General features: G+C 49.5%; 1 protein-coding gene across 2 annotated transcripts in view; it reads right to left on the bottom strand.

Annotated features, from left to right (window-relative positions):
- MTOR (mechanistic target of rapamycin kinase) overlaps window positions 1-23,337 on the bottom strand; it is an 865,133-nt gene that overhangs the window by 94,174 nt on the left and 747,622 nt on the right. For both annotated transcript variants that reach the window (XM_078642233.1, XM_078642234.1), the window contains one exon: window positions 13,486-13,660. In XM_078642233.1, coding sequence (XP_078498359.1) covers window positions 13,486-13,660 — 175 coding nt within the window. The remainder of the gene's footprint in view (window positions 1-13,485; window positions 13,661-23,337) is intronic.

Genomic DNA, 23,337 nt, shown 5'->3' with positions numbered 1-23,337 from the left:
GGATCCACAGGCAAGGGGACCGAAGGGGGCTGCATGTTTAGAACACGAGTGGCCAACGAGACTACTCTGAGAAACGCCACACCGGCCTCGGTAGCCCTCTGAGGAGGGGACAGCAACTGATCTGTTCTGTAGGTGAGGGCTGTAAACGAAGTCGTCCAAGACACAGAGTGCGACCAATGCCAAAGGAATGGAGCCCCATTGACGAATGGGGGTCATGACGGGGCTCCTGAGGAGGCGGGGAGCCTGCCGAGTCCAGGGGCTCCTGAGGAGGCGGGGATACCGCCGGGTCCACAAATTCTAAGGGGGGCACAGGCAAGGACATATCCGGCATCGCCGGACGTGAAGGCGACGCCGAGCTCTCTCCAGAAGCTTCCGGAGAAGAATCAACAACCCGGCGTCGATGCGGCGCTAAGACTTCGATCGCCGCTGATCGTGCCTCAACCGGCACAGAGTCAGCCCCGTTCGGCGCTGATTCCACGTCCATCATGACAAGCGCAGCTTCCGAAGAAGGGGATGGTGCCGGAGCCGGGGAGGTAAGCCTCTGGCGCCGCACAGGCGCCTACTCAGCATCAACTAAAACAGGCTCCGACTCCGAAGTAAGAAACGGAGTCGGAGCCAGGGAGGCGAGTTTACTCCAGACAGGCACCCTCGCGCCCGGATGGCCGAGGTGTGCTCAAAGCAAGGCTTTGAGCACCAGCAACCACCTGCGATGCCACAGGGAGCCCCACAGGACTATGCGGCGCGGCATGGGTGCTATGGGTCGTAGAAGGGGACCCAGCCGGGACGCACCCTGACGACACCACATCTCCTTCATCCCTGGAAGGCAAGGGCTTATTAGGCGCCGGGGGCGAACCCACCGGCAAGTCCATCGGGGACCCCGTAACTAGCGGAGGCCCTGAGAATGCCCCAGGGACAGGAGAGGACCCAAGGGAGGCCTGCAGAGCTGCGGCATAGGCCTCCATTTGGGTCCGAGTTGCCCCAGAGCCCGGACAGGGCGGAGAGGGGAGGGGTGCACGTCCGCTGGGCTCCGGGAACTAGTGCCCCCGACAACAGACGGAAATGAAGTTGAGGACCTCTGTGACATGCACCGCAACTTACCCATAAGGGGCGACCGACGTCTCTGGGCCCCAGAGAGCGACCAACGCCGCAACTGGAAACCAGAGTGGCCTGCCGGTAATGAGGAAGCCGGAGGACGAGACGACTCCGACCTGGAAGGACAAGACGACTCCGACCGGGACAGGCGAGACGAAAGGAGCTTCATCCGGCGCTCCCGCCGGGACATCGGCTTGAGGTGTTGGCAGGCATCGCAATCCGTCGAGTCGTGGTGTTCGCCCAAACAGCACATACAGATAACATGTGGCTCCGTCGCGGACATTTGCCACTAACAGGAGGTACACGCTTTAAAGCCCAAAGGCATCGCACACTGTTCCAGACGCAAATCGTCAAAAGGGACCTGAAAACAGGCCAGAGGAACCGCTTACTCCGGATCCGCGTTGCACGCAGAAAAGAAGGAAACGGACGTCAGCGTGCTGGGAGGAACCTATATAACCTCGCTGACGTCACACAGAGGTGCTGCTGCAAAAAAAAATCTGGATCCAGTCTGACGCCTAGGAATATTCTAAGTTAAGGAATCTGCGGCTAGATGTCTCTCTCAGATTGTAGTAACAGGGTTTGTATCTTATATTAGATGATAAACCCAGACTGAGATCCTCAGAGTAAATGTGAAGGTAGTATCTTCCTATATTCTATACTACTATTATAAAGAGAGAACATGTACCTTTGAGCCAGGTAAACTCGGGACCCACAACGCCAATCCACACACCCGATACATTGTAGAAATTGTCAGGGTGTGCAGATGGACATAGGCTATAAAAAATAAAAAATAAACGTACATTTAAAAAAATAACTTTAAAAAAAAGTAGTGCCCTGAAAGTAGCGCCGGCCGCGACGCGACGCTGCTCTGGCCGCGACGTAGCGCGTGCGTGATGACGAGGAGGAGCGGCGGCCGGCGGACATGGAGCTGCGGTGAAGTGAGGAGCGCGGGCGCATCATGGCGAAGAGGAGCGGCGGTGAAGTCAACATCGCGGGAAGGAGCGGCAGCACAGGTAAAGTAAAGGCTCAGGGCGGGAGGGAGTCGGGCGGGAGGGGGGTGGGAGCGGGTGTGCACAGAGGGACAGGCGGGAGGAGTCGGGGCGGGAGGGGGTCGGACCGGGAGCGGGTGTACTGCTCCCAGCCCCTTTCTGCCCCAGGCAACGCTGGGGCGGGCTGCTAGTAACCTATAAAATACTGCTTTGTCATTGAACTGGATAATGGATAGAAACCATAAGATCGGTACAGGTTGTGCTACAAGAGAACTTGTTAAGCAGGTGGTGTAGCAAATTTCTGGGAAAACTGTGTCAATAAATCTGAACGTGGAGTGTTTGATTTCTCACTTTGTGAACTATAGCTTCTTTTAATGGTACTGTCATAGGCTGTAATCACCATGGCCCTCAGAACTTAGACTCAAGTGTGAAGATCATCGAAGCTGAAATGTGCCAGCTCGAATAAGTACCTGAGATACCACAGTAGTGGGTCCAGCACTAAATTTTCAATTTCGCCTCTTTTAGAGAATTAGTATAAATACCGAGCAGAAGCATTATGATCATGGCAGATACATAACAGGTAATCTATCTCTCTTCCTGGAGCAAGAGTTTTTTGCTAGCAAAAGATACTATTTTTGATTGGATGCAGGGAGCGGAGACAGTGACCATTTAATTGATTTGTTCCACTTCCTGCAGAGCCAATGGGCTACTGACCTTAGGGTGACTACATCCTTGGTGCGCTCACCCCATGTGGGGTAGTGGGCACAATCCCTAATCCCGATTGGAGAGTGCCTGTTATCTACAAGATGGCAGGCACTGAAGAGTGGGCTTCACCTCACCTCCCCCACCTGAGGGGTGGGGTTGGCAGAGGTGGGCACACCACCTGGGCTGTGCTAATTTTTTCTGCCTGTCTTCCTGCCGAAAAGGAGGGGTCAGGAAGGGGGCCTGCTCCTGATAGCAGGAGAGGCTGGAGGGCACGGTACAAAGGCGGCAAGGCCTTTGAAACTCCCCTGCCACAGATGGCCTGGGGGAGCTGTGAACACCTCCACCCAGGAAAGGCTTTGTTTTCGGGCTTAGGGAGCGAAGGCTCACACCCCAGGGGTCCAGAAACATGTCTCATGGTGGCAGGCTGGTGTGTACCAGTCAGGGAACCCACCAGAGGCTGGTCGCTTTTCAGGGGGCATCTCTAAGATGCCCAATGGTGTATTTTTCATTCAATCCCACACTGGCATCAGTGTGGGTTTTGTGTGCTGAGAAGTTTGATACCAGACTTCCCAGTTTTTAGTAAAGCCATCATGGTGATGTGGAGTTCGAAATGACAAACTCCCTTACAATGTCTAAGAATTGGCTTAGAAACTGTAGGGGTTCAGGGCTCATGCACCTGTACCCTCACCACTGGTATAGTGCACCCAGATGGAGGCATTGCTTACCTATGCCAGGGCAGTGGGTTGTAGGCATGACACACAGGGATGTGTGCCATGTCGAATCTTCATGTCGAATCTTCACTTTGTTGTGCACCAAAACACACAGCCTGAAATGGCGGGATGTGTGTGCGTTAACCTCTTCAGTGCTCATGACGAGACCAGCTCGTCATGAGTCACAATGGAGCTGTGCTTATGACGAGCTGGTCTCGTCATAACGGCGCCGCTCTGCCCATGCACGATTGAATCCCCGCCTGTGCGGGCGAATTTATCAGTGGGCGGGGTTGTGACGAGACCAGTTCATCATGAGCACAGTTCCACTGTGATTCATGACGAGCTGGTCTCGTCACGAGCACCGCGGCGCCGTGCTCACCGCCTCCCTGCACCGTGGGGGAATTACCCCCGCAGGGAAGGGTTTAAGGTACAAGAGCTCTGAGGGTGGCACAATATGTGCTGCAGCCCTTAGAGGCCTTCCCTGGTCACAATGCCCTTGGTTCCCATGGTAGGGACTAACATGTGGCCAGAGAGGTGCCAATTGGGGGTACAAAGGCACAGTTGTTGGAAAAAACAGAGGCCCTAGGAACCTGATTGGCAGCGACCCAGGGCACATCAAGTCAAAGTGCATCAGTAGTCTGGCAGAAAGTGGGTAGGCAGGAGGGGCGGGGGTTACTGCAATTGCAATATAAATATATCTATATATTTGTTTTTAAGAGATCCAGGCAAACAGCTAAGCAGAGATTCTACCAAGAATTGTTAGAGTGCAAATCGTCTCCTCCTATAGTTTGTCAGAGGTGGTGACAAACCCCAAAATCCTTCCCTACAAAGGTAAGTGGTGACATTGTATGCAACAAAACAGCTATTTGTACTACGGAGAAGAACAAGCCACACTTAAATTAAATGTGAAAATATTATCAGATTGAGAATAGCTAAGCGAACAGGCAGCGAGAAATCGCTGTAAGTGGCTAGAGCGTGGACAGCATTGCTTGATATACTTAAAAATCCAAATGCTATCGGTGGGAGCGACCAAGAGGAAGACGGCCAGGATAGGGAAGTCTGATTTCCTTACATTGGGTCCACTGAATGAATTGTTCCTGAATTAGATAAAAACCTCCCGAGCCGAGAGAAAGCCCTCTGAACATGTGTTATTGGCCCTCAAAGTTAAAGATATGTGGCCCAGTAGTCGGTAGGGCAGGTAAACAACTAAAAGACATGCCTCTGGAGTGAAGTTGGGGTAAAGTTAAGTATATATATATTTGAGACACCTGGATTATGGATGGTAAAGTCACATACAATAGGGATGTTATGTAAGACATAACTGTACCAGTACTGGGGGTATGATATTGCTCGGTAAACACTTGCCTCCGGGGAGACCATTGAGGGGAGATCATGTTTGTACAATATCCTGACAATAGCAAGGCGGGAAATATATCATTATATTGTTCACTTGTATTGCTTCACCGAAACTGCAATAAAATTTGTTTACAAAAAGAAAAGAAAAATGACATAGCACAACACTGGTGTGCCATGTTGCAGACACTGCATGCACTATATGCAAGTCACCCCCTACAGCTGGCATTATAGCCCTAAGGTAGGGTGCATTATATTACATGTGAGGAAATATCTGCAATTCGCCTTGTGATATCCAAGTCAATTCTTGGACATTTCCAGTGAACAGGGAAGCCATCTTGAGTATATGTACAGGACACTGGTGATTACAAGTTCCCCAGCTACATAATGACTTCACTAAAACCAAAGATGTTTGGTATCAACATCTCGGAAATATTAAACTCACACTGATTCCAGTGATGGTTTTATTAATAAATGCACCCAGTGGGCCCCTTAGAGGTGGACCTGGTAACCTACCAACCTCTAGTGTGCTGGCTGAATGGTTTAAACCAGTCTGCCACCAGATTGGTTTCTGACCCCCTGCAGGTAAGAGCCCACAATCTCTGAGGGCAGACACATTGCCTGCTTAGGCATTAGGTGTTGTCACCTACTCCAAGCAGGATGGCTAATAATCAGCATATCATGGCATGTGGCTTCAAAGACCTCTGCTGTCTTTGATATAAAACCCAGGCTTCATCCAGACAGATAAAATGCAACTCCCTGGCCAGGGCTCATTTGGCACAAGGACAGATGGGAAAATTAGCTAGTTCGGAGGCATGTTCACTATCAGGCCAGTTCCACCCTACAGGTGGGATAACTGATGTGACACTGAACACCAAACCTAGAATTCCACCAACTTGGTTTTTGATAGAATTGGGTTCACTGGGTCAGGGTTATGCCCACTTCCCAAAGAAAAATAGTCATATAGGGAATGTAGTCACCCTAAAGGAGAGTATATCATGGGCTACTACCCGTCACTCCAATGAATGCCCCTAAAGTACAAGTTACTTACCTTCGGTAACGATGTATTTTGTAGAGACGATTCTAGCCGCAGATTCCTTAAAGTAGAATTATCCTCAGGCATAAGACTGGATCTGGAAAATGTTCTTAGCCATAGCATCTCTGCGTGCTGGGGGGGTGGGGGAGCGGCACCACGTGACTCCGCCCTGAAGTCGTCCGCGGGCGTGACGTCAGCAAGGTCACATAAGCCCACCCTGGTGCGCCGATGACAGTTTTCTTCGGAGAACTTCTCTGCGCAACAACGGGGAGCCATCACAAACAAAAGCTGTGAGAATATGGGAACAGTGTGCGATAAAATCAGAGAAACAGAAAGGGAAGAAACGAATGGTGAGGAACAGCACCATCGGGGAGAGTGCCTGGCACTGTGGCACTGAAAGTCATAGAAGGGAACATCAGAGCACAGCTACTGCAAAGCAACCCTGCAAGCAAATACAACATCCTCCCTGGGGGCAGGACAGCATGTGAAAATCGTCACAGCAGACGAAAGAGGCCTGCAACCCCAGCCTACAAACAGTGAGGGACAACAAGGCCAGAACAGAAGAGTAACGACAATTTACCCCAAGACAACCTAGCAAGGAGAGGCACATTCCCTGTAAAGAGCTAAGGGCTGAGGCACAGCCAAGAGACCCCAACTCAGAGGACTGCAGAGGAGTCAAAAATTTCAAGCAATTAAAAACGGAGAAGAGCATGAGTAGGCCCCACACTGGAAGGCCAGGGTGCAGGGAAGCAAAAGTACCCATGAACCCACCAACCAATCACCAGAAAGGAAGAAGTGGATCAAACAAACAGAACGAGCATCCCACAAGGGAGGAGGTGAAAGAGGGCACTCGCAGAGGACGAAACCACCCAGAGGCAGGCGAGTGCAGAAGGCGAAGCTGAAGGTCCTCGCAGAACGGGGAGGAAGGGCGGGTCGTGAAGGAATCTGCGGGTAGAATCGTCTCTACCAGATACATCGTTACCGAAGGTAAGTAACTTATACATCTGATAGAGACTACTAGCCACAGACTCCATAACGTAGAATAGATACCCTAGCCATACCCAAAAGGGAGGAGGAGGGCCTGCGAGAGAGTGTTCCAGTAGGAAGAAACGCAAGGCCCCAGTAGGGGATGCGTAATGGGGACAAGAAGGGCGGCACAGCCCCCACCAAGCAGAAGGAAGCAAGGACGAAGGGAGGCCAAGGTACCAGGGACCTCCACCAGAAAGCCCGAAGGGACAGGCAACGGCAGAGGAGTACCGAGGAAGAAAGAGCCACCCCAAACTCCAAGTAGAAGAGATAGAAAGTGGAGAAATGTGGCTCAATGGTTAGAGCGGCAGACCCTGATGCAGAGGTCTAGCCCGGGACCAGGGTTCAATTCCCCTTCTCGGTGGGTCTTGGGCTCAAAATTCCACGGACCTGATAATTCTCGCCTCAGTGCCTATTCCAATCATGGAGTCCCACTCTGCAACTCTGGGCAATAGCTTGCTTAATCTCCACAACGGCCCCCACAACGCTAAGGATGCCTGGCCTCCACCTTGGGGGTACCCAGGAGTGGACACCTCACAGGGAAACCCAGGATGGGTTCCCCAGCGGTATTCGTACAAGCGCCTTGAGACCCTTGCGGGTGAGTAGTGCGCTATACAAGTATCAATTTACATTTTTACATTTTAAGCTCTCCACAGGAGAACACACAAGTGAAGGAGACAGTGGGACCGGCCCCAGCCTCGAGTCAGCGGGCAAGGCAGGGATGGTTCCACAGCCAAGAAAGGTAGGCGAGAGAAGAAAGACTTAGTCTTGCAAGGTTCCTGCAGAACAAAAGGCGAGGGCACAAGGGCATATGCCAAGGCCCCCCGGCTGTGGACCAGAAGAGTAGGCGTGCCCAGCCGGCGGCTGGCAAATACCATGAAGCCGAGCACCCAAACCAAGCCGAACGCAAGACAAAGACAAAGGCCAGGGACAACGAGCATAACCCCAAAAGGAAGGCCGTTCCAAACAAAACCGGCCCACGAAAAGAAGTGGGACCAGCCAGAAGAGAGGAGGAGAAGTATGCAGGATGGGCAAGGCTGTCCTCCAAAACACAGGAAAAAATAAATTTGGAAACCCAATCCCCCCTGGAACACCAGACAGAGGGCCAGGCCGAAACGCCGGACAAAAAAGGGTGGAAACTCCACCGCACAACGCCGCCGACGGCATGCCACAGCCAATCACCGATGCAGCGGATACTAAAAAGGACAGAACCTGGAGCAGCGCAAGCTACGCCCAGACAAGAGCAAAGAAACCGCAGCAGCAGTATATAGTAACACCGGAAAGGGGAGGAACCCGCAAGAGGGAGTCCACACCCTCCCAGCGTGGGACAGAGCTATACAATAGCTACAAGTACCCCACTTATGGTAAGACACGTCCCAAGGAAAACATGGGAACCACTCTTAGGGAAAAAATCCCGCATCAGAGAACAAGAAAATAAGACCTGCGGTAAGAACCACAGACGGCTTAGCAATCAGCCAAAAAAAACACAATTGCCAAAGGGGCTGAACCAGCAGCCAACAGAAGAGAGGTGCCAACCTAGAACCCCAAGGCACGTCAAACCACACAGAACATACAAACGGGCCACTCAAAACACCAGATTCCAGCCCCAGAGGATCAACAAGCCAGCCTACGGAGGGGGAGGAGGGCAGAGCCAACGCGAGGAGACGCTGAATGGCAGAGTCCGCATGAGTGTTAAACAAAAGAACCCCATCAAAGGGCAGGTCAACCAGACACTCCATAATATTCTCAGGAAAAACAGCATTCCGCAACCAAGCATGGCGACGGAGAGCCACAGAACTGGCCATAGCACGGCCCAGAGTATCAGCAACATCCACGGCCGCACGGAGAATAAACGCGGCCAACTCCCGACCATCCAACACATGGTGTCGTAGATCAGCGCGGGCACCCTCATGAGAGACATGAGAAAGAAGAGACTCCACAGAATCCCACAGGTTGGAGGTAGCCCTGGTCAACACACAAAGAGTATTGAGCGCTTGCAAAGCAGCACTGGATGAAGCGAAGATGTTACGCTTCCATGAATCCAACCATCATGCCTCCTGTGATGGAGGAAACAACACCACAGGCTCGGGAAAGCACCCCAGGTACCGACCTCCACCCGCGGCGCCGCCAGGGCCGGGGTGGAAAGCTTTCGGCGCCGGCTCGGCCTCTGGCGAGACAGCCACCTGGTGGGTGGACCGAGGGGGACTCGGGGACAAGACATGAGATCCGGCGACCTCCTTTGACGCCACAGGGAGCCCCGTAGGGATTTGCGGCGAGGCAGGGACGCCTTGGGTCGAAGATGAGAGCCCCGAAGGACTGCACCTCGACGACACCACCCTCCTACAACCTGAAGCCGAACCCTTTGGCACCAGGGCAGAAGCCGCCGGCGACTCCACGGAAGGCCCCGTGCGAGGCAAGGGATCCGTGGACATCTCAGGAGGTGGAGGAGGGGCCAAAGAAGCCTGCAGAGCCGCAGCGTAGGCTGTCATTTGGGCCCTAGTCGCCCCGAAGCCAGGAAACGGCAGGTAAGGTGGCGACAGGCGAGGGTGCACGTCCCGAGGGGAACCCGCGCCCTCTGACGAACGAGGACAGGGCCTTGGAGACAAGCTGCAGGACCTACCAGTTGGTGAGCGACGCCCTTGGGGCCGTGGCGAAGGGCGATGCCGCAGTCGGAATCGGCAGCTCCTGGCTTCTGAGGTAGGGGACAGACGCTGGGACAACACCGACCTGGACAAGCGGGCCGTCAGTAATTTAATATGGCGCTCCCGCCGGGACTTCGGTTTGAGGTGCTGACAAGTGTCCCAGTCCGTCGAGTCCTGGTGCTCGCCCAAACACCACTTATAAATCGTTTGAGGGTCCGTCGCCGACATCTGACGTGCACCAGAGGTACACATCTTGATGCCCGAAGGCATTCGTACACTGTTCCTCATCGCAAAGTGTGAAAAAGAAGGCCTGAAAACAGACCAGGACATGATCCGAAACCGCATTGCAAGCGGAAAACAGAAAAAACTGACGTTGGCGTGCCAGGGTGGGGCTTATGTGACCTTGCTGACGTTAAGCCTGTGGACGACGTCAGGGCAGAGTGCCGTGGTACCGCCCCCCCGGTGTTCAGAGATGCTGTGGCAAAGAAAATTTTCCGGATCCAGTCTTACGCCTGGGGATAATTCTACGTTAAGGAATCTGTGGCTAGTAGTCTCTACCAGATTTGAGCCTTTAGGTGGCAACCCTAATATCGTGAACTCAGAATGTGATGGACCCAGAAGAAGAGGACAAAGAAGAGCTGTGAGAACGATAACTGAAGACTTGCTGTAGACTTTTTGGTGCCAAACTCTGCCTGCCTGCACTAGTCTCAACAATCGTGAAGAAACCGACTTGTCCTGCAGCTGAGCCTCTGCCAAGAACCCCAATACACTGCTAGCACTTCGCAAATTGCCAGCAATCTCCCTTGGGGTAGAGGAGCTACCCGTCTGCAGCCCGTAGGCATAAAACAGCAGAGTACGGTCTATCCTGCTGCAGGTCCATGGTTGTACCCACATGGCAGCCGCCCAGGAAGAGGCCATTGTGCCTCAGAAGGACAAATGTGTTTCCCCACCAAGTGAGAAGGAGCCAGAACCAACCGGACCCACACAGCACCAATACCCAATCCAGACTCCAACGACACCAAGCAGCCGTCTAGGGATGACAGCACCACAGAGAACCACTCCCAGAGAGGCCCAGCTGTCATGATTTTTGCACCCTCAACTGGCTAAACCACCAGCTGCAAGGTCCTACGACGCACCAGCCCAGCCGACCTAACAACTCTGCACCAGAGCTCCCTGGCCCAGGTTCTCGAGAACTGACTTTGCTGCCTCGCTCCCAGGATCCTTGTGAATCGAGCCCCCTGTTGGGAGCTCCCAGACTTATCTGCGAGGACCCTTCCACAGCCTGGTTTTAGGTGGCCCCCTCTATTCTAGCACTTCTGAAAGCTCTTTTTTAGGTTGATCACATTAAGTCAGGCGACAGCTGCGCTGGCACGCCAGACCTAAAAAGGGCTACTTCAGAAATATGAACTAGGCCAGGTGGCACATGTTTTCAAAGGCATGTAGAGAACTTTTGTAGGGCCAAGAATAATGGATGTGACTGGATCTGAAACCACAAGTATGAGTAGTGACTTTGTACGTGTCTACTGTGACAATCTGGTTGTTGGAACTTCAAATAGGATGTTCAATTTCGAAGCCACTCTCAGCAGAACATCATAAGAAGGTAATTATACTTTAACAGGCAGTGGCCTCCATGGTTGTCCAGTTGGACATGTAGGAGGGTGTGCTCCAAATAAAGCTTCTGAAGTCATGTTTCATCAAGAGTAAAGGCACTTTTTGAGAAAGTACCTGTGCCTGTCCCCTTGACGTGTGCCTATCAGATGTGTGGGTCTAAGGAACAGAGTATGCCTCCTACCCTGTGTTTCCTATGGGGTAAGCGTAAACTTTCTCATTGGAGGAATCCTCCTAGAGATAGATGTTCGAGGAGAATGTGATGACCAGCTCTACACTAATAACCATGACAGGATAATTAGGTTTAACACAAAAGGAGTCCTTATCTTCAGGGCCGAATGGCTTGAAATTTAGTGCATACACGTCAACCATCAAGGTGATCCTCCATATACATTAGTCTCTTCAGAGATGATGACTACCATCATACCTCCTATGTTTCCAGAGATGGTGGGACTTTCCTGATTGGTGCTCAAAGCTTCGTTTCCATGAACCCTCTAGTAGGGGTGGAATGGAGGGATGGCATTCAAAACTGGTCTCATTGGGCTTCGGAGGGTTTCAGGGTCAGTAACACATTCTGGTAGGATTTCTGGAATATTTCTTTCACTTCTGGTAGATTCCCTTTTCTCGCCAATGTACTCCCAAAACATTTCTAGCAACCTGGACATTACTTAATAATATGGCTGTAAAAGCGGTACAAAATACACAAAAACGGGAACTACAGATTTCTCACCCCAAAAAATCAAATAGGCAACTCATACCCAAAGATGTGAGGTAAAAGGATTTCTGGCTGAATTTTATGCCAAAACGTAGAAACTGGGCAGTACAATTTCCACAGGGACAGATTAAAAAATGGGCTGCCAGTCCATTGTCCCAGCCATCTGACATTTTCCTTCATTTTCTCATTTAAAAAAATACTATTTGGGGAAGTGTACAGACTGCTGCCAGTTTTAAGGTTTAATTATTCTTTCTAAAAAGAAAAACAAAATATAATGTACATTATATGGGAACTTATATTAATAATTAGAGTGGAGAACGTTGTCTCTTGTAAAGCACTCTGGTATTCCACTCAAAGGGACAGCGATTGAGAGTTCATGAACATCAATGAGGAACACAATATATGATCATAACCTGGAGTAGCAGAGCAAAGGAGGAAGATTAGGGAAAGAGGTAAACTAGTCATTCAGAAGTGTATTTTTCTTTATTCCTTGTAAATAAAGACCATAAAGAAGCTTCGACTAAGTAGAAAAAGTATTGATGATGTCTGTGGAGAAGTGTAATTTTCCAAATCCTAATCACTAGGATACTCGCATAAAAAAAAAAAAAAACGCTTCAACACCCCACCAGGGGTACCCAGAGCTATATAAATGCAAACCTTTTCCCTATTCTATCCCTCCGCTATCCTTCTCAATCCAAATAACTAATATCCACCACTCAAATTACTTTCATATTTCACTATACTAATTCACCACTAATCCTTCATGGGTTCCAGAGTAGCGTGCTACTCGCTGGAAAAAACGCTTTAGCACCCCATCATGGGTAACAAGCTCTATACTAAAGGAAACCTTTTTCCCTCTTCTATCCCTCCGCTATCCTTCTGAATCCAAATAACGGACTAACCTATCCACCACTCAAATTACTTTCATATTTCACTATACTAATTCAACACTAATCCTTTATGGTTACCGGAGTAGCGTGCTACTCACCGAAAATGCGCTTTGACGCCTCTTCAAGGTAGTGAGTGATATATAAATGCAATTACAATACAATACAATACAATTATCAACTCCTACCACCATGATGATTATAGGTACACATCGTTAAATAGCAAGGCTCAGGAGCAATATCAGGGAAGTAAAAACAAAGTGTCATGCACTTTCCTTCAATGTTCTGCTTGACTGGGTCATGAGACCCAACTCCTCCTCCTGCTAATCACAAACGTGTAAGCCGAAGTGGCCTATACTTTGTTGCGACTGACCACACTAATAGCACAGACCAAGGTTCAGCATGGTAAAAACATGTGGCATGAAGTGGTCCTTCCTACCCTTTGTAAAAGAAGTATATACATTTTTCAACAGTTTCACTTAGCCCGTGCTCTTATTATAGCATTATAGACATGCTAGCATGGTCCTGAATTTGATCTGTTCAATTTGAATCAGTAATGATCGGTGCACAGATTCTTCTTCTTTTGCTCTGAGTTATTCTCAAGTCTATCTTGTTTGCACAACAGCCTATCTGTTAAATTCAGAGGGCTACATCTCTCATAACTCAGTGCTGGTACAGGCTATGCATTCAACAGCAACAGGGTCAGAGGTCTAATCTCCTACCCATTAGTGTCAGCTTCCGCGGCCTCTGTTTTGATGTGATGACCTGCAGCGATGGTGCTATGGACTGGATGCGTATGATTGCCTGGTTAGGATCGTATGTCCCTGGCACGGCCAGTTCCAGGTCCCGACACATGAGGAGTTTTGGTGAGACATACTGCAGCTCCAGTGATGTGAGCTGCAATTAAAAAAAGAAACAGCAAAAAGTTACTTAACACTGTACTTTAAGTTAAGTGTGAAACAACAACTAAACTTTGGGGGGAAATGTGACATAGGAAGAACCACTGACATATGCTGCAGCCATGTGAGGGATTACAAATGCCTAAAATAGGCAAACCAATATGGAACAATAACTTACATGTAACACTGTTCCCCTGGGGAATTAGCTCAGATTCAGAACATTAGAATAATGTGTGTCTGTCAGGTTGAACTCGGAAATACTCATTTATTTAGAAATGTAAAAATTCATACAAAAATATGGTCCATTTTTCACTTTCCAAAACAGTTTTGAAATAGGAAATTAAAGAAAAAACTAGTTAGCATTGCAGTGATTAGGTAAAGAAAATTCCCCACTTAAAATTTTAACGCAGGTGGAAGTTACTTTAGCTCAGGAAGCATAGCTCAATGAAACATTTTACTTCAGTACTTTGTCATTAATTAGACATGAATGGAGCAGTAATATGAATCTGGGGAGGAAATCCCCCCCACTGGAGAACTATTGTTACAGGCAAAAACAATTTCCATCTCTAGCAAGGGTCCCTCCCTAGATTCCTAATCTTGAAATATTTTTCAGAGGTGGACCTCTATCCTCTGGGTGGGTGGGGGCAGGTATTGAGAACTAGAGGATCGTGGTCAAAACATATTAACAAGGAGATAACTTGACAGCCTGAGAGGACGCTTAATGTCAGAATCCAAACGATGTGCACTAAAGGTGTGTATTGACTTCCGAGCTGCTGCTTTACAAATTTGAGCTGAGAGGGCATTACAAAAGATTCTTCTGTCGAAAGCATTTCTTACAGGTATGTTGTCAGAATTCACAAAAACGCTCTGTCATTGCTGATTGTTTTCCTTAGACTCCCAAGTAAGTAGTAAACTAAAACTACCCAGAATACCGTTGCAATTTATTTCTCTCCAAGTGATACCTACTACCTACAGTCACGTCGAAACATGTACACCCTGCTAAGATTATTTAAAAAATATAACGGCATGTTGACAGATGGGCTAACATAAAATTCCAAATCAATTTTAAGAAGAAAATACGAGTGAGCCAGAGGAACTACTAACTGGAAGAAAAACAAAGCTGTTCAGTCGATAGTGCCTATAATCTATCAGACACCTCATAGATGCAACATTAAGAGACCTAATGGTATATAAGTGTTACTAACATAACATATGAGAAAAGCTAACTTTATTGAAAGTAATTGAGAAAGCATCAGCACTAAATTTCAAACCACTGCTCAGTTACCACAAAGGTGCAGAGAATGTAAGTGGAACGATCTTGCTCTTTAATCCTTCAAGACAATCAATACGTAGTTGTGTAAGGAGGACCCTCAATATGATGACACTATAGGATTATTTATTTATTGTTGATGCAACTTCAAGGTTCTTTCTCTCTCCCTCCAACTACATTATTTTGAAACCCCCTTCCATAGTTTGTCACAGTACCAGAATTCCACAACTACACCCATCTTCCCCTTACAATCTTGCATTTTGAGATAGCATATTATATATATATATATATATATATATATATATATATATATATACACATACATATATATCCAAAAACCAGAGTTGCCCCTGAAGTGAGATCGCACTCGCAGGTCGGTTGAAAGTTGGTAAAAGCAAGCGCCACTATCATGGACACAGTCCTTTAAAAAAGTCCTGCCAACGCGTTTGGGGCGTCACGCCCTTCTTCATAGGCATTTTCCAGCAAATGACGGCATACAGAGACAAACCAGTATATCCCCTTCTATTTATTGTCTGATTACATTCAGGTCAGCATTTCAAAGCTTTATGGGACTGGAAGTCCTTTCTCCCCATGTGGGTCCCCGCGGCCAAGTGCATTATCTCCAGTTCTCTGAAAGGCACCACAGTGTCACACACAGTCGCTCTTGCACCTTGCGCAGCGCCTCCTGCTCCGCAAAACTGCTGCCCAAGTAAGTAGCTGCAGATTCACAAGGATATTGTGGCGGTGCGATCTCGTGACCTGGGCAGGCCACTATACAACCAAAAAACAGAGTTGCCCCTGAAGTGAGATCGCACTCACAGATCGGTTGAAAGGTGGTAAAAGCAAGTGCCACTATCATGGACACAGTCCTTTAAAAAAGTCCTGCCAACGCGTTTCGGGCGTCACGCCCTTCTTCATAGGCAGTTTTCAGAAAATTACGGCAAACGGAGACAAATCAGTGTATCCCCTTCTCTTTATTGCCGGATTACACTTTGTTGTACTGGTGCAAGCAGCTGGAAAAGAGACACTCTGATTCTATGAAAGCTGCTTGTGACTTTGAACATGTACCTACCTGGAGTGCACTTCCAACTGGGGGCAACTCTTTCTTTTCAAATATGGTGCCCTGTTTATTGAAACAGTGTGATCGGAGCAGAATGTAAGAAAGTGGCTCTGAAGCAGACTCCTGAGGCGGAAGCCGGGAGTAAGGCAGAGCGTTTTTTTAAAAATTGATTGTCACTGGTAAACCTGTTTTTAAAAGCACAGACTACTTGTTCTTTACTGCACTTACCAGCTAACTGTTGTGTTCACAGCGGAGCTAGCGCTGACGACACAAACACTCTTCCCCTCGCGCCCTCGCGCCCTCCCACCACGAGCGGAGGCCACGCCCCTTTCAGGCCACGCCCCCACAACACTCGCTCATAAAAGCGCCGAGTTGGGCAACACACAGAACTGAAGCAGACTCCTGAGGCGGAAGCCGGGAGTAAGGCAGAGCGTTTTTTTAAAAATTGATTGTCACTGGTAAACCTGTTTTTAAAAGCACAGACTACTTGTTCTTTACTGCACTTACCAGCTAACTGTTGTGTTCACAGCGGAGCTAGCGCTGACGACACAAACACTCTTCCCCTCGCGCCCTCCCACCACGAGCGGAGGCCACGCCCCTTTCAGGCCACGCCCCCACAACACTCGCGCATAAAATATGTGTAATCCTCGGTCGCGCAGCGGGCGAGCGCAGCGGGCGCGACGGTTGCGCGCCGAAGGCGCGCCTAAGGCAAGCCCGTCTGCGCCCGTCCGCGACCAGCCGGGACCCGGGGCCACACACCCTGGCTCCCATGACATCCACAGCAGGACCTATAGCTCGGCGGCCCTACATAGCCTAGGTGGGATTGCCACTCCTCAGTGCTCCCACACTTTCGCTCCGTTAGAGCTACCCGCCCGATGTCCAGGGTGGAAGCACTTATTCCGCAAATCCCAGTCAGCCACTGCACTAACGTACCGTATGTACGCACTAAACTGCCGTTCCCTGCCCAAACACAGTATACAGATTGCCATGCTGCTTGAAGAACACAAGCCAGACGTGGTATTTCTGACAGAAACATGGCTCACCGAGCACTCTGAGCCGGACGTAGTTCAAGCCTTACCTGTAGGATATTATATCCTTAGAGCAGATAGACCGGTAGGGAGAGGCGGAGGTCTGGCGATCATTCTGAAGAACCAGTACCGATGTCCGACCACAGCAGAGATCATTCCTGAATGTGAGAGCATAGCATTCCACATAGAGTTCAACGCGAACAACACTTTCTCCGGTACCTTGATCTACCGCCCCCCGCAGCCCGTAAAAGAGTTTCATAGGACTCTTCCTGAGACCATAGCGGGAAGAATTCTGTCCGCCGCTAACTACACGATTTTAGGAGACCTAAATCTCCATTTCAATTCCCCCTCAGACAACATGGCTCAGGAACTACTAGAGGATCTGGAGGCTCTCCAACTGTCCCAACTGGTTGCTGCTCCGACCCATGAAAGGGGCAACTTACTCGACCCCATATTTAGCAACTGCCCGGATCTAACTGTTGATCAACCCATCCCCCTCCCTTGGTCGGACCATTTTCTAATCCCATTCACCTGGGTCAAACACAAAACCCCCCAGCTCCCTCCCCAGGTTTCCTCTAGAAGGAACTGGTCAAAACTCCCACTGGAGGCCTGGCTACACAAACTAGACTCCACTTGCCCTTCACTCTGCCCAGATCCCAACATGGCTAACTCCCACTACGAAAACTGGATCACCCATTCGCTAGATTCGATTCTCCCGATCCGTAAATCATCCTTTAACAGACTTCAGAAAACTGCCCCTTGGTTTTCTGACTCTCTTAGACAACTAAAACGCCTCTGTAGGCAACGGGAGCGAGCCTGGCGTCTAGACTTTCTCCCAGACAAAAAGGCCTCTTATAAAGAGGCGATTAAAGTCTATAAAGAAGGGATCAAAACAGCCCAGGCAACTTATTATTCTGAGAAAATATTAGAAGCAAAATCAAAACCTAAAGAAATTTTCCAGATAATAAAGCATTGCTCCACCGCCAATATGGCACCTCCACCTAACAAAACCAAGGATCAATGCAACGAGCTTGCGGATTTCTTCTATAATAAAGTCACAAAAATTTATTCCACCTTCCCCACCTCAGACACTACTCTGGATGTATCTCACTCTCCCCCCCCTAAATCACCTTGGCACCCAGATCAGCCTGCCCTTGAGCACTTTCTTCCGTTGGACCTTGACACCTTAAGTAAAGTGGCACGACAAGTAAAATCCGGCTCCCCCCGCGATCCTGCTCCTCCAGAAGTCCTAATGCAGGCAAGTACAGCCACTTTGCCTGTCATCCGGGATCTTCTAAATACCTCTATATTCGCATGCTCAGTCCCCACAGCCTGGAAACAGGCCATGGTAAGGGCGCTGCTGAAGAAGCCCGGCCTGGACCCAGACGACTACTCCAGCTACCGTCCCATCTCTCTTCTTCCTTGGGCCAGCAAGGTGTTAGAGAAGCACATAAACATGCAGCTGGTCCAGTTCCTGGAGGACCACTCTCTACTACACACATCCCAGACGGGCTTTAGACCAAAGCATGGCACTGAAGCCGCCTTGCTAGCCGTCACCGAAGAGACTCGAAGGATACTGGATCAGGGAGGATCAGTGGCAGTGATCCTCCTTGATCTAAGTGCCGCCTTCGATACGGTCAGCTACACCACCTTGCTGGACCGTCTCCACAACATCGGAGTCTCAGGTGACGCCTTAAGGTGGTTCGAGTCCTTCCTGTCTGGGAGGTCATTCCAGATCTTTGACGGAGAGATGGTGTCCTCGAGTAAACCCCTGAACTGCGGAGTACCACAGGGCTCCTCTCTGAGCCCTGTACTGTTCAACGTATACATGAGGCCGCTGGCGGGTGTTGTCGAACCATATGGCATTAAAATTGTGTCATATGCCGACGACACCCAGCTGGTGGTCTCGTTGGCCACGAAGAACAGTAGGCATTCCACAGCCGACCTCCTAAACTGTCTAGTGGATGTCAAGGGATGGATGACCAACTCCTCCCTAAAACTAAACGGTGATAAGACGGAGCTTATGCTCCTAGGCCCCACCTCTCCCGTACCATTCATTTCACTGTGGCCCAGTGTCTTGGGCCCTCCTCCCACCCCTAAGGACAGCGTCAAAAGCCTGGGGATATGGCTTGACAACAAACTCTCCTTTTCTACTCAGGCCAAAAAACTGTCTTCCACTTGCTTTGGCCTGCTTAGAATCCTGAGGAAAGTCCTCCCGCTACTCCCCCAAGAGGCCAAAAAGGTGGCGGTACAAGGCCTTATCCAGTCACGCCTGGATTCTAACAATGCCTTGTATCTAGGAGCACCAGAGATGACCCTCCGGAAACTACAGGTCGTCCAAAACTGTGCAGCCCGCACCTTGCTGGAACTCTCGCGCACTCAATCAGCCAGACCCGCTCTGAAAACTCTCCACTGGTTGCCAGTGAGGCAGAGAGTGACCTTCAAGGCGCTGTGCTTGGCGCACCGCGCCTTTTGGAAAACAGCCCCAGCCATCAACACTGACCTTATCATTCCTTACCAACCTAACAGGAACCTCCGGTCGACAGAGGCGTACCTCGTGGTTGTTCCCAGAGTGAAGCGAGCCAGGTCTGGGGGCAGGATGTTCTCCTGGAACGCCGCCAAGCTCTGGAATGCCCTCCCCATCTCACTTCGGTCTAACCCAGAGCTCCTTTCATTCCGTAAAAGTCTAAAGACCCTACTGTTCGCCAACTCCGCCTTCCCCTAGATCCCCTCCAGGTACTCCCCTCCAGGTACTCCCTGCTTCTACTCAGCGCTTGGACGCTTTCGGGCAGCAAACGCGCTTTACAAGTACTTTTACAATTACAATTACAATATACTGGACCAAAGTAAGGTACAGTGTGCTCAGAGTCCACAGTCTCCAGAGGTTTGGCAGAGGCTAAAGTTAGATATAACCTTACTCCCTAAAGTGGTAGATTGGTCGAGCAGTAAGGCAGTATCAGAGGACAGTGTAAAGCATTTGTTGTACACACTCAGTCAGCAAATGGTCTCACACACTCAAGAACTGAACTTTAGGCCAATTGTTCTGTATCAAAAGATATAGTTGTTTTATTTTAGAACCAACAAGGTATCAAAATATACTTTTCTCAATATAAGTGACTTTAGGTAATTACTTTGCAAATAAGCAATAGACTTTGTAAGTACAAGAGCTACAGTGGTTGCAAGCGACAACACAATTCCAAACACAATATAACATTGAGCTCAATGGGTTTTTCTAGTTAAATGCAATTGATTACTTTATAGATTACTTTTCTAACCACAGGACTGGATCCCCGATTCAGTCCCGGGACATATGCTGTAAACAGTTAAGTAAAAGCATTTTGGTTACAGTAACGAATTTTAAAGAATATAATTGTATTTTCAAAGTTGACACTTAGAAACTTTTCAGTGAAAACCAAGCAATGTTATCCACGGGAGGAAATTCAAGTTACTGGTAAGTACAGTTATAATTACTTTTCGGTTCAGTGCTGGGCTGAAAAGTACAGCACTGGCTTCTCTCCTGATCACACGTGAGTAAATCAGAATTAGTTATCCAGCTGATTTTAAATGAATATTTTGGAGTTTCAAAACTCCACACAAGAATATCCAAGTGAAACCAGTCAATGTTAACCTATGGAAGGAAAATTAGTTATCGGCTTTAATTAAGTACTCGACTGGTAGAGTTAAGGTTCTGGGCATAGACTCAGGGGTCTCCCAGGGTCGGAAAGGTACATTTGTTGCACCCTCAGCTGCACTGGGGCAGCCGGGTGCAGAGAGAGTAGGCCCAATGCAATCCTATGGAGGGTAGGGGGCCTTCGGTTGGTGGCTGCAAGCAAGTAGGCCACGCGGCTGTGGGAGCTGAGCTCGTGGTCACTTACACAGGGCAAGTGGGGAAGTAAAGTAGAGTAGTTGCTGCACTTCCAGCGTCACTCGGGCGGCTGGATGCAGGTTGCTTTTGAGCCGTTGGGCGCTCAATGTCAATAAATGGGAGAGTTAAATAGTGAACAAAGGCTGCAGACTCGGGGACAGAAATTCTTCAGGTGCGACCACCACTTTGAGAGGTAAGTTGGGATCTTGGAAAAGAGGTAGGTACCCCAAAGGAAGGCACAGGGGGCCGCAGGGCGCCGGGTGCAGGGGTGTCTTTTGGGGTCGGGAAATCTTACCCTCAGCTGGTAGCGGTTGGAGGGGTCCCTGGTTTTGAGGCTGCAGGCGTCGTCTGGTTCGTCGAGGAGGGTCTATGGGCACTTGTCTACGGGTCACAGTCGACGGGAGGACGTCCTCGTGGTCTTGGTTCACTCAGGCACAGGCCGGGCTCGGCAGGTGCAGAGTATGCTGGATTAGCGGTTCCTGGCTGGCACCAGGGGTGTTGCTGTTTGAGCAGAACCACTACTCGTGGGAGTCCCAGTCTTTTTAGAGGTTCAAGGCAGGCAGGTCCTCCGGGGTTTTCGATGTTGCTGTCTGCAGGAGACGCCGGAGTTTCGCAGGAGCAGATTCAAGAATCAACAGTCCTGTAGGGTTCTGGGGCCAAGTCAGTTGGTGTCGTCCTCTTGTTAGGAGCTGCAAGGCAGGTCTTTTTGTTTCTTGTTCTTCTTCTTGTTGCAATCGGGATCTGAGGAAGGAAGGTTCAGGGTGCCCCTAAATACTAAATTTAGGGGTGTTACAGGTAGGGGAGGGCAGGGACCAGTGGGTCCCTGCCCTGGGGTGAGTACACCCCCTAGCCGGGGAACATCCTTTACAACGCAACTTTTATAACGCACTACCATTATGACGCAACTTTTACAACGCAAGTTATTTCAACGCATTGCGCTGGGGGGCGCTCTAGGATAGGGAATAGTTTAATTACTATCCAACACCTTCCCTACTATCCACGGGGACTTGAGTTGGAATAGTAAATTAAACTATTCACTATCCAGCGCCCACCAACGCAAGTCGTTGTAACGACTTGCATTGTAAAACCTGCGTCGTAATGGCATGCGTTGTAAAAGCATGTGTTGAAACGTCATACATCCCCCCTAGCCTGCTCCTTTCCGGTAGGAGGGGGGCAGGAGCCTATCTCTGATTGGGCAAGGCTCCCCATCCTCAAGATGGCCGGAGCCCGAAGTGGTGTTTCACCTCGCCTCTCCCACCTGAGGGGTGGATTTGGCATAGGCTGGCACACCCCCTTTCCTCACTTAGGGTTTCCCGCCGTTCTTCCTGCCAGAGTGGGGGTCAAAACTGGTGGGGGCCAGTTGCTGAGTACAGCAAAGTCAAAGTCAAAAAATCTTGTATAGCGCACATATCACCATTTGGTCTTAAGGCGTTTGCAGACCCTTCAACTGGCTGAGTTGTAGCTCATTTCACTAGGAGAACAGCCATGTTTTGAATTCACTACAGAAGCGTCGGTTGTCTGGGATGGACATAGGATGGGGCGGAAGCTGGTTCAAAAAATACGGGGCGAGATGGGAAAAAGATCGGCCACCGTTACGCACAGTGCGAACTCGCAGGGGAAGTAAGAGGAGCTTAGAACTGGATCTAAGAGTTCTCACGGGTTGATATTTTTTCAGTTTTTTCCCAAGATAACCAGGACCGGTGCCATAAAAGCTTTTATGTGTGAGGCTTAGGATTTTATACTGCCCTCTCTTCCTAATTGGAAGCCAAAGAAGAAGCTTCAAGTTGGGGACGGATGGCGACCTAGGAGGCAGATCCAGGATTAATTGGCTGCCGTGTTCTGCAGAATCTGTAGTTTGGAAAAAAGATCTTCTTTTATAGAGGCCAATAAGGCGTTTCCATAGTCCATGCGACGGACAATGAGGCCCTGCACCAGTGGCTTCCGGGTTTCATCGGTAGCCATTTGAAGATTTTCCGTAATTTCCGTAAGATGGCATAGCAGGTGCCCAGTACACGATTCACATGTGCTTTAATGGAAAGTTTGTTATCAATGGTAATTCCCAGATTGCAGACTGTTTGTTTTGGAGATGGACAGGGGCCGAGTGTCTGGGGCCAGCAGCTGCTTGACCAATGATCTTCAGCCTTGCCGAACAGAATGATCTTGGTTTTGCTGTTATTTAACTGTCGTTTATTTTGGCCCATCCAGTTGTCAATGTGGGTCATACAGTTTTTAAACCGGATCATAGTATCAGTTGTGTCTGGGCCAAAGGTGATCAGCAGCTGGGTATCGTCTGCATGCGAGACGGCCTCAAACCCATAGGATCTAATAATCTTGGCCAGCGGGGTGACATACATATTGAAGAGCAGAGGGCTCAAGACAGATCCCTGTGGAACTCCAATACATACTGGTCTGCTACATGCAGCCTGTGAGCCTAAGTGCACGGTGGTGAAAC

Source organism: Lissotriton helveticus, chromosome 5_1 (genome assembly GCF_964261635.1).
Source record: "Lissotriton helveticus chromosome 5_1, aLisHel1.1, whole genome shotgun sequence".
NCBI lineage: Eukaryota > Metazoa > Chordata > Amphibia > Caudata > Salamandridae > Lissotriton > Lissotriton helveticus.
Note: the sequence above shows the minus strand (reverse complement) of the source record. Positions and strands in the feature narration are given on the sequence as shown.